This window comes from Saccoglossus kowalevskii, chromosome 3, assembly GCF_978046115.1.
Source record: "Saccoglossus kowalevskii chromosome 3, keSacKowa6.1, whole genome shotgun sequence".
Lineage (NCBI taxonomy): Eukaryota > Metazoa > Hemichordata > Enteropneusta > Harrimaniidae > Saccoglossus > Saccoglossus kowalevskii.
In genome coordinates this window covers 40,766,193-40,778,364 of record NC_140643.1, presented here as the reverse complement: position 1 = coordinate 40,778,364, position 12,172 = coordinate 40,766,193, and the positions used below count along the sequence as shown (strand labels likewise).

The 12,172-nt window shown below is 37.8% G+C and overlaps 1 protein-coding gene across 1 annotated transcript in view; it reads right to left on the bottom strand.

Annotated features, from left to right (window-relative positions):
* Positions 1-863: 863 nt before the first annotated feature.
* The window catches only part of LOC102802186 (protocadherin Fat 4-like), a 39,390-nt gene continuing 28,081 nt past the window's right edge, over positions 864-12,172 (bottom strand). The window contains exons 15-27 of the mRNA XM_085497505.1: positions 11,276-12,040; positions 10,765-11,095; positions 9,711-9,820; positions 7,896-9,591; positions 7,299-7,540; positions 5,862-6,827; positions 5,448-5,778; positions 3,876-4,027; positions 3,452-3,638; positions 3,158-3,222; positions 2,988-3,043; positions 2,616-2,742; positions 864-2,441 (exon numbers count right to left, since the gene is read on the bottom strand). Coding sequence (XP_085353631.1) covers positions 2,341-2,441; positions 2,616-2,742; positions 2,988-3,043; positions 3,158-3,222; positions 3,452-3,638; positions 3,876-4,027; positions 5,448-5,778; positions 5,862-6,827; positions 7,299-7,540; positions 7,896-9,591; positions 9,711-9,820; positions 10,765-11,095; positions 11,276-12,040 — 5,129 coding nt within the window. The 3' untranslated portion in view covers positions 864-2,340. The remainder of the gene's footprint in view (positions 2,442-2,615; positions 2,743-2,987; positions 3,044-3,157; positions 3,223-3,451; positions 3,639-3,875; positions 4,028-5,447; positions 5,779-5,861; positions 6,828-7,298; positions 7,541-7,895; positions 9,592-9,710; positions 9,821-10,764; positions 11,096-11,275; positions 12,041-12,172) is intronic.

Here is a 12,172-nt window from a genome sequence, read left to right as displayed (position 1 = left end):
CACCATATAAGACGTACACCCACAGTATCGCTGTTTCAATAGGGGTCAAAACACAGTATATTCAGTGTTGACCCTACATACAATACTTATATTCAGTAGCTGCACATTAAAAAATTTCTGTTTTCTTAAAAACCAGTTCAATAATCAATTGAATATACCTGAATTGGTATAGCGCCATCTAGTGTTCAACTCGAATAAATGTTTTAAATAGATAGTGTATGAATCATTATTGTATTGTTTTGGACCTGATAAAGTTTATCATTACAGTTATTGGTACCATCGACCAAAACAGGAACTATGAACACTTCAATAATTATAATTATCAGGTATGAGAATGTCTTAAAGAAACTAAACTAATTTTGTGTAGAAATAAAAAATACCGCTTTTATAAACATATTTTTTATTTTAATACCCCGATCCATCATTACTCGGGATTGTATCACCATTTATACCAAATACCAAATTCCACGTGATAATGCACACAACTGAAATTCAATGTCCTCTGTAGGTACCATATTGCATATGTCGGCTGAAGCAGGTTTCGTCATCTAATTATATGGCAAAAATAAACCCGGTCAAACTGACATTCTTTTTGCGGGGTTGCCAAGATGGTCGAGCGGGTGGTTTACCTAATTTCCGGGAAAAGTGAATTTGTTCCTGAATTGAGGGTTCAAGATCATCTACTGAAAAACAATAATGATTTTCCTGTTTCAGTTGGATTGTATATAGATCAATTAATATTCATTAATATTAATTGCATTGTTAATTAACCTCCCAAATAAAGAGATCTTCATCACTATTTGTCAAAGTACTCAGAGAAATGACGTGATGTCATGATATATGCGTGAATTAATAACACGTGGTCATGATGAGTAGTTCAAACCATCATATGAGTGTTGTTGGTTTCCCTGTTTAATCATCATACACGAAAAAAATTCTCGATTAGTTTGATTGTTTAATAATTACAAGGATTCTGTACAAAATTATATATTCATAATTGTAACAAAATGTTACCAGAAATGTACAGCTCTTATATACAAACTATTTACAAATGTAGATATATTAAATATATATTGCAGTTTTATAAGATCTACTTAACACTGTGAAGAATGTCGAGTTTGATATAGATCAACCCTCTTGATTTCCAAATTATAAATTGACATGTATATATCGATAAAATCACTGGGAATCGAATTCATAAAGTTATACAAATGCATATTTAAAATTCAGGTAAATGTCATTAAAATAGCTGCACATAATCTTTTCTGACACTTCGGTAGTTAACAACCGCAATAATGAGGTTTCAGTTTCGAGGAGGTAAAATGCAGTTCATAAATGGCGATCATTGGAATTCGGAGACGTTGTATTCTGAAATTAACAACTTGGGTGAGTGTGCAGTGTGAAATCAAAGCGAGTGATCTAATTTCTGATAGATATTGAAATTGATTTTTGTCAAAAAACGCCTACGTTCTATTTTATTTCCACTACCTTTCCTGTACATGAATGGAAGACTTTGTTGCGTTTCGTTATGATACAAGGATGAACCATGAAAAATGAATCCATACATTTCAATTACGTCGAATTCCAACAGGAACTCAGATGTTAAATATGTTTCGCTTATTACTAAGTGTCGATACCTTTCAGGCTGCCAGACAAACGTCGATATTATTGAGGTTCATAACAATTTGAAGTACAAATTTATAAAATATATATCATAATAACAGTTTCTTAAAGAAATCTACTGAATATTTCTTTTAAAAATATAACAATAAACAATAGTTAGTGAAATAATCGAACGTTGTAGTTCTCGTTTTATAAAACATATTTGCAAATATACTGCATAAGATTGCATGGGCGGAAATTATCAAGTTGCAGAAATGAATTATGCTGTATAAAATTAAAAACTTAAAACACATTATCAGGAGAAATTCTTATCTGTTTAAAGATGTCAAATTGGTCTTGACCTTCTCATTTTATAATGTGTTGCTACTAGCAACCCTACATTTTTAGTATTCAATGTGTCGAATTAGAACCGTACTATCAAGTATATAACAGATGCGATAGGATCCCTTATTTACATGTTCTGGACATGCCAAGACATTTAGGTTATTACATTGTGGGTATTTCCCATCTACCGGTAAAACTCGGAAACATTCGTGGTATTTTACGGTACGAATTTCTAGCATCTTTGGTTTAATTTAAAGGCGTAGAGACTGAGTGCATAAATTTGTAAATATATAAAACAATTCGATGCCTAATATTGCCGCGTAATTAGTCGATGACGTCACTGATTTAGACTGTAAGTACTAATCTCAACTCGGTTTGTTCTTCTCCTTGTTTTTAGCTAGTAACATTTCCAGGAACATTCACGTCATAGTTTTGTGCTTTCAACCACCGGCGCTGTCCTGTTTTGGAATTATATTCGTATATTCTGCCGGAAGCTGTAAATAATAGAGGAATGCGTGTTGTACTTAGTAATTAAATGGTGTTCAAAGCAACGTTTACAAAAAAATCGCTTACTGTGCATCACAGTAAACAGACTATCACCTTTGCTCCCTGCATTTAGTTGATTTCAAATTGGTTATGCTAATTCGAGTATTCAGAAAATGTATTACCTGGGTCGACAGCTCTTCCATCAAAAGCTGTTGGCGCTGGTGTTTTGGGTATACTTTCCAGCTCTTGCTCGCTTTGTCTAGTCTTATTGGCTTCTGGTTTCTTCCTCTCGGCGTTACCTGGTCGGGCCTGAGAAATTTGGGGGGAAATATGTTAATAACGGGTAACGTTAATCGTCAAAACCATAGTGTGTACCACAGTCTACGTCATAGTGTGACACCCATCCTAAAATATAGTCACAATAACAGCGATATTGGATTGCGATGTAAATCCTACTTCATCTGTCACAGCTATTGGCATCAATTCGTGACGCACTTGTGGATAATATAGATAATCTCTCAATGTAATAAGAACATAATGAAACTCACACTTACCGTTGGTAGAACGAGAATATTTGAATCAGGGAGTAATGTTTTAGATGGTTTATAAGCTGCAACGGAAACGGAGTATTAGAGTTTAATTAAAAGTAGATCCGTGATATTAACAATGTACATAGAAACGAATCAGTAAATAGAACCGTTTGATATTAATTGTAATGACATACCTGTGTTCTTTCCCCACCCTTCTCTAGTAGTTGTGCGAGGTTGTTTATCAACTGGTTTCTTTGATCTATGGGGAATAAAACAAAATATGAACACAGGAACACGAAAGTAACGTTTGTACAATCATAAATTAAGAAATTTGATTTTCGTAAAGTTTAGTGGTAATCAGCATCCTAGTGAGACTTTCTTATGGAATCCATAATATTGTCACACTGATGTATGTTTGGCCTTCGATTCCAGAGGTACCGATTTCTCTCATAAACTGAAAATATATGTTGATAAGAGACCATACTTACTTGGTTTTCTTCTTTCTCCGACAACAGAAGTAATAAATCAAGAATATTCCAAGAAGAATTAAGGCCAATAAAAGAAGTGATATCAGTGACAATATCAAAATACCCCACCATTCTTCGAACCACGAGAGACTGTTTGGATCTTCATGTAGTAAGACCTGATCGATGCTCCATTGTGTGTATGGGTCTCCTGCACAAAACATGTAAAGGTAAGATTTAATCACGTACATAATAGTCATGGATTGACCTATCAAGTTTAAGGTAATTTGAAGTGAATTGTGTTACTCAATCTTATTTGTTCGTACAACGCACGGTGCTATAACCATTAATAATCCTATCATCTTTGTAATAAATTAAACTATTATACTTTTAAAATACTGAATACTTTATAGTGTTGTGTGATATTTAGTTAGAATGGAATACTTACGTAAAAGCTCATCTGAAGGAGTTCCACTTGAATCAGACGTGAATTTATTGAACAGATATGTATTTGAGACAAAGTTCTTGCTACGGGAGAGTCCATCTAAAGAGTCCGCTTCGTCATCCCTCACCCCATAGACGTACACTGTGAGTTCGTGACTGTAGATTACAAGATACATTGAAAATACTTGGTAAACGTAAGATATTTACTACACATCGAACGGCTAGTAGCAAAATAGACAATGCATTGGGTAATGCAGGACCCCCCCAACGATGACTTTAGACGGAAAATTAAATAAAAGCCTGATTTTTTTAGAAGGTTTGTGACGTCATATATTTCGTGATAGTGTTCATTGGGATATAATGTGTATGCATGGAGATATAGATTTGGTATTAAGAAACAACATTATTATACATCTGTCACCGTAACGCCATAAGTTACAGCGTGTCGTAATTTTGCGGTATTTTACGGGGTATTTTCATCCTACTATATTAGGAAATGTGAATTCCAAATATGGTATGACATGGCTGCCACCAGGATTTGACCGGACTCCATACAAAGAAGTTCGCTGATGTATTCTTAGAAGGAAAAGATGTATAATAATAATAATAAGGCTATTACGAGGATACCTCAAAGTATGCACTCAGACAGTACGCCGTCCCGCTGTACTGTCTTCGTGCATATCTTGAGGTATCCTCGTAATAATCTAATACTATGTTGTAAGCATTTCGAGAAAAATGTTCATGTTGTAGTTCACAAAACCCAGAGAAACATATATCGATACTACACCACTTTTCGTACAAGACACATGTCCACGAACCTCCATGAAAATTTATCATTGGTTTCTATAGTTACAATTTCTCACCTTATCTCAAATTTTATTTTAAATACATATAGTGAAATCACATGTAGTTATAGGATGGGTGTCACGAATTATTAGAAAATTCTGATAAATAATATTTATAAATAATGCTTCAACGTGGATTTCTAGGGACATTGTTTCCAACATGTATTATTGCATTGTTCATTTTCATAATAGATAAAAAAAAACAGGCAATTTGCGTCTAAATCAATAATTATGTAACATTTAAACAGTAAAACAGTAAAAATGATAAATTTGTCACCCCTGAATAACCGCGATTTATCTAAGGACATATACATTATATATTCCAACATGAACTTTACTCATTGAGACAGCCTTTCAAATCCAATGTAGTGTCAATATGAAGACGTATCATGTAACCCGTAAAATAATATTCGTGTTGTAGGAAATAGAATAACACTTTCGTTTTGATAGCTACATTATTTAACATGTAATTATGTAGTGCATATTTATTTTTCAAAAAAGATGTTGGAGAATATGACAGTACAGAATTCGTGTCGTTTTTTGCTCGAGTGTTACGGCAAATGATGTGAACAACACGGAAACAGTGTTTTGTCGATATTTGCAAGATAATGAATGAGCTAATGTTATAAAATTGTTAAAAAAATATAAATTATAATACCGAATATTCTGTTTTGATATTAATATGAATGGCTACTCCAATTAATCCCAAAAAACTATATTAAACAACTTACTCCTGTGTTACAAGTAGTCTTCTGGTTGATGTGGAACTAGATCCCACTTCTCTCCTAATGATGTGTGAAACACCGCATCTACCTGTCGGGTAGTCCTCCTGTATTATACTAGTCAGCGACGTAATGAAATCGTCTCTGCTTAATTCAAAATAGTCCTCGCTGACTGACAAATAGAATTCAACCAATCGATCGTACGGATTGAATGTATCGATTCGTACAGTGGCATCTATCAGTGACGATTTCTGTGGTGTTCCGTCATCCCTACCTTCCACATAAACTGTGTACTTGGTATTCACTGAGGGTTGCCTGTCTACAATCACTCTGATGTTACCTGTGAATGGATACATAATAAATAGTTGCACAAGACTCCTGTATACCATAATATATGCTACTGTATGATATGTTACGACATACCTGTATTTCTATCCAGTTCATACAAATCATTTGTTTCCTGGAAGTAATAGGTTACTGTTTGTCCCACGTCGGTATCAGTTGCAGTCACTGTTACGACAGGTTCACCGAGATCGTTCAAATAAGACAACTCAGAGCTATAAAAGCTAGGGCTGAATGTTGGATAATTATCGTTAAGGTCACCAATGGTCACGATGACTGTGGTTGTATCGGTCCGTTCTGGGCTACCATTGTCAGTGGCATATACAAGGAATTCAATTGTCTCATACAACTCGCGATCCAGCGTTGTTTTCACAGTGATTTCACCAGAGCCTAAATCGACATCAAAATATGTGTTTGCAACATCATCTGTGTTTGGAATGGAGTAAGTAACCAATCCATTTGCTCCCGTGTCTGCATCAGTTGCAACCACGGTAACCACAACTGTGCCAATATCACTGTTTTCGTCCATAAATATCTCATAGAGCGTGGATTCGTATACCGGGTCGTTATCGTTTTCGTCCTCTACCGTGATGACAACGTCTACCAAAGTAAATTGTGAGACGCTGCCCAGATCCCTAGCCTTGCATACTAGACTGTACTGCGAGATGGATTCTCTATCTATCACGGCACTCGTGTGAATCTCCCCGGTGTTTGAATTGATGGCAAAATGATCTGAATTTGCTCCACTTTCGATGGAATACGCGATGAAACCATTCGCTCCCAGATCTGGATCAGTTGCCGCGAGTTGGCCTACAGATGTACTGATGTCAACGTTCTCTTGTACAACAAATGCATAGGTTGCCATGGTGAATGTCGGCGCGTTGTCGTTTACGTCATTGAGATTCAAAGTGACGTCAGCTGTATTAGATCTAGTTGGAATTCCGTCGTCGGTGACAGTCACAATCATGCTGTATGCGTCAACGGTTTCTCGATCCAATAGTTGTTCCACTGTAATAATTCCCGTATCCTGGTCAATCGTAAAGTGGCCTAAAAGTAACATAATTACATTTAATTAAAATTGCATGTATAATTGAATAAATTATTATTTTATGTCGAGTTACACTTTCAGAAGTTATATTATTTGTCATATTGTATATTTAGCATCCGTGAATTATACATATATCCTTGTATTTCTATGGGCTCTGTGCATGCTGCTGTGGAACACTGGTCTAAGAGTCGGTGAAAACAGCTACAGTCGAGAAAACAGCACAAACTCAACTTTGAAGTAACCCTGAGCAACCAAATTTATATATGTTGCACACACATGGGTAATCTTGTTACACTGTACACCAAAGTACCGTTTTCTGAGAGTTTTCAGCCTTTGTTTTCACCGTGATGATTGCCAGGCGGTGAAAATGAAGTTTGCAATTTGAAAGTGAGCAGTAATTGCTAAATGAAATCGAGCATTACGTGTCTTACACGCCTGTGATGACTACTGAACCAAGACATAAGACAAACCTAGATCATTGCCACTTGTCAATGCATAGGTCAGGTCGGCATTTTCATTGATATCTGCATCCGTTGCGTCGACATCGAACACAACTGTTCCCACCGGTGTGTCCTCGTCTAGCAATGCAGAGTATGACGCAGGGTTCAGTATTGGGTCGTTATCGTTCACATCAGTTATCAGCACTGTCAGCTCTCCTTCACCGTATAGCATGGGCACACCGCCATCGGTAGCATTAATGATTAAATTATACCTGTAAAGTAAACACAAAAGTAAAGTAATATAAAATAAATAAAAGCAAACCTTTGTTTTGGCAGTTTTCTTTCAATGAATTACAGAAGAACAGCATGCGTCTCGGATTTATCTATACGTACTCGTGTTTTCAGTATTATATTATGTTACGATATCATGTCATAATATTAAACAAAATTATCCATACTCAAAGTTTGCCTTTTAATATTTGGCACAAAATAAACGAAAGTCATTGTGCAATACAACAGGGGACTCTAACCATTCCATGGCGGAGCTATAACAGTAGGATGTTCACCCAAACTCGAACATTTCCCAGAAACTTGTGGTTATCCCTGTGATACAAAAAAATAACTTACGTGTCCTTAGTTTCTCTGTCCAGTGCAACTGCTGAGGTATACAGGTCGCAGTTGTCGGTGTCGACATAGAACTGTCCTGTGGGGTCGCCTGAGGTAATGACGCAGAGTATTTCGCCATTCGTTGTACTGTCCGCGTCAGTTACCTGTATAGGTGTAACCAAGACGTCTGCAGCGGTGTCTTCGGGAATGGCCACAGTAAACAAACTTGGTGAAACCTGGGGGGAATTGTCATTTAAATCATTCACACTGATTTGTATATTAGTATACCCGGTCAGTGGTGGGGTTCCACCGTCTACGGCTTCTATCATCAGGCTATACATTACATACATTTCGTAGTCAATATCGTCGACCGTAGTAACGACACCTGTGGTTGGATTAATCTCTACGTTGTCTTGGCCCACCCCAGCTACAATACTATACTGAATGTCACCGTTGACACCGGCGTCTTCGTCCGTTGCAACCACCGTGATTATATTGGTTCCAATTGCAATGTTCTCGTCGATATTAATGGTGTATTGGTCTTGTCCGAATAAAGGTCGATTGTCATTTTCATCATCAACGACAATAGTCAGTATCATGACATCGTTGAGCGCATCGGCAGCATTTATGTCTTCATTGTCATACGCCGTAATCTCTAAGTCGTAACTATTAACAGTTTCGTGGTCTAAGTACAAATTTAGACTTATTTCTCCGGTGTTTTTGTCCATTAGAAATACAACATCCGGGTCTCCGTCCGTTATAAAGTAGTACAAGGTACCATGCTCACCCGTGTCGTCATCAGTGGCAACAGCAGTGTATAGAACGGTTCCGATTGGCGTATCCTCGGACCACGTGACCGTATCAGTCGCCTGAGCGAATACTGGTGGGAAGTCGTTTTCAGACCTGACGGTGATCGTGACTAATCCTTCACTAGAGAGCGGAGGCGATCCTTGGTCAGTGACCTCGTAGCTAATTTCGTAGAAGTCCTTGATATGATACGCTAAAGCATTGGCAATAACAATGTCATTGCCGTTCAAAGTGAAGTCGCCATCGTCGTCGCCAGACAATTTTGCAACATCCCGTAATTTGTTCACACCCTGATCCAGATCATTGGTTGTCAGCGTTAACACAGTCTCGCCAACAGCTAGACTTTCTGATATGCTTACGCTGTATACAGCTGGGACGAATACGGGTGTATTGTCATTCACATCTGTGACTGTGATCGTCACATTCTCTTCAGCTGAACGTTCATCGTTGAGAGCAGCAGAACTATCTGTGGCCGTGACAACAAGATCATAACTGGATCGCGTCTCTCGGTCCAGTTCCGCCACGGTTGATATAACCCCGTCCATCTCATCGATGACGAAATGCCCCGCACTGTTGCCAGATGTGATAGAGAACCTCACCTGTCCGTGTACGTGGCCAGCTGCATCATCGTCGGTAGCCCCCACCTGATAAACAGACTTTCCAAGGGGTGCATTTTCGATCACAGTAGCATCGTCATAGGGAAGAGACTGAAACACGGGAGTATATTCATTTACTGGTAATATGCTGATTGTTACGCGTGAAGTGTCGGAGTTAGCATTCGCACCACCATTCTTATCTTTAGCTGTTACCTCCAGCACAAAACTTTCGTAACTTTCGTAGTCTATGAGACCAGTTGTGATTATTTCACCAGAGCTAGCTCCAATTGTAAAGAAACCATCACCGTTACCATCTATGGTTGAAGAACACAACAAGAAACTCGGTTTCAATCAATCACATACTATCATGGTATTTCAAATATAACAGTCTCAATACATATACTATATAATAGCGATAACATAGAATACATACCTGTTATACTGTATTCTATAACGTTGTTGTTATTGAGGTTGGAATCCCTGTCTGTTGCAACCACGATTTTAACAGCTTGTGGTGTAGCATCGTCCTCATTCACTGAGGCACTATAAATAACATAGTCACATATGAGAGGGCGTACCAATAACACAAGTCATTATGTTTTCATTTAAGTTCAACTGCATTGTTAACGTCACTGTAATAATTTGTTCGGGTTTAGTTCAATACTTGCAATTAAACATGTAGGCAGCTGTTCAGAAATAATCAGCATATATTTGGTAAAGAGGAAGTGTGTCACACGAATACGTCGGGGTATTATCATTAAATATAACCATGACGTAACAATAAAGCACCTGTACGCTGTGGTTGTGTATACCATCAGGGTATTATCATTACATATAACCCTTCTATAATACTGACGTAACAATAATGCACACGTCTCGTGGATATGAATATCCGGGCATTATCATTGAATATATCCGTTCTATAATACTGACGTAACATTAATGCACACGTCTCGTGGATATGAATATCCGGGCATTATCATTGAATGTATCCGTTCTTTTATACTGACGTAACAATAATGCACACGTCTCGTGGTTATGAATATCGGGGCATTATCATTGAATGTATCCGTTCTATAATACTGACGTAACATTAATGCACACGTCTCGTGGATATGAATATCCGGGCATTATCATTGAATGTATCCGTTCTTTTATACTGACGTAACAATAATGCACACGTCTCGTGGTTATGAATATCGGGGCATTATCATTGAATGTATCCGTTCTATAATACTGACGTAACATTAATGTACACGTCTTGTGGTTATGAATATCGGGGCATTATCATTGAATGTATCCGTTCTATAATACTGACGTAACATTAATGTACACGTCTCGTGGTTATGAATATCGGGGCATTATCATTGAATGTATCCGTTCTATAATACTAACGTAACATTAATGCACATGTAGCAGCTGATGTGACTATCGGAACATTATTATTAAATATAACCCTATGTAATGTTAACGTAACAATAACTCACCTATAACCCGTGGATGTGAACTTCGGTGCATTATCATTGACATCGGTGACAGTAACAACCACGGTACCTGTCACAGTAGTTACACTATCCGTAGCCTCGATCGATATAGTATACGATGTAGTTCCTTCATAGTCCAACTGCTGTAGCAGTATTATTGCACCCGAAGCTGTATCTAACATAAACTCACTACAATTGCAGGCAAACTCATCAATTGAGTATATCACTACACCGTGCGTGGTGGCTGATTCCGCCATATCACCGTCTGAAGCAAGTACTGTGACAATAGTAGATCCCACCGCGGTGTTTTCGGAAACCGTCGGCGTGTATAAAGCTACAATAAAGGACAGAATTTATCCCAATTGCTTTGATCGTTAAAAAAGTAATAATGATATATAATGTTTATGCATTTACATATATTGAAAAATTATTGTATTTACATACTGGACGGTGTTTTCGTACATTCACAATAATCAATGGAAAGGACACGTGACTTTGGTATGTTGGTACTCACCCGTGGGTTGGAATTCCGGATCGAACTCATTGACTGGATCAACTACAATACTTCCCTCTACGACCACATATTGGCCAACCGTGTCATTAACATATACTTGCAACGCGAAAGATCTATCGCCTGCGTCGTAATCGACGTTTGACTGCAAGAAAACTTCTCCATTAACATTCACTCCAAACTTGTCATCTCCTACCATGGTATATGTAAGAGTTGAGTCGTCGAGGTCTTCATCGCTGCAATCCAGTGTGAACAAGACTGTTGTGGCCCCGGAGATTGTGTCTTCTGAAAGATGCTCCGTAAACGACATATCGGTACAATGAGGGATGACGTCATTTACGTCAGATAAGGCTACTGTTAGAGTCTGTGTACCAGCCCTACCGCCGCCATCTGTTGCAACGATGCGTAAATAATACGTATCAATAGTTTCTCTGTCTAACGGGGCTTTGATCGTCACCACAGCCGAGTTGCGATCAATGCTAAAATGGTCGTTAGGGTCACCATTCGTTATACCATACGTCATAACTCCAAATGCTGAAGCTGCTGAATCTCCATCCGTTGCTAGGCACGTTTCCACGTCTGTACCAACCGACGTGTCTTCTGGCACCGATTTGCTCCATGGCCCAGCAAATGACGGCGAAAACTCATTCACATCTTTGACGGAAATATATACTTTAACAGTTGAACTCAATGGCGGCACCCCTGCGTCCGATACTCGAAGACTTAACGCATACTGTATATTACCACTTTCGTAATCTAATGTGTCAGCTGTAATACAAATATTAAGTAGTGCATTACCACTCTCGTAATGTAATGTAATGTAATGTAATGTAATGTAATGTAATGCAATGCAATGTAATGTAATGTATATTGCCAGTGTCGTAATATAATGCTCTAGCT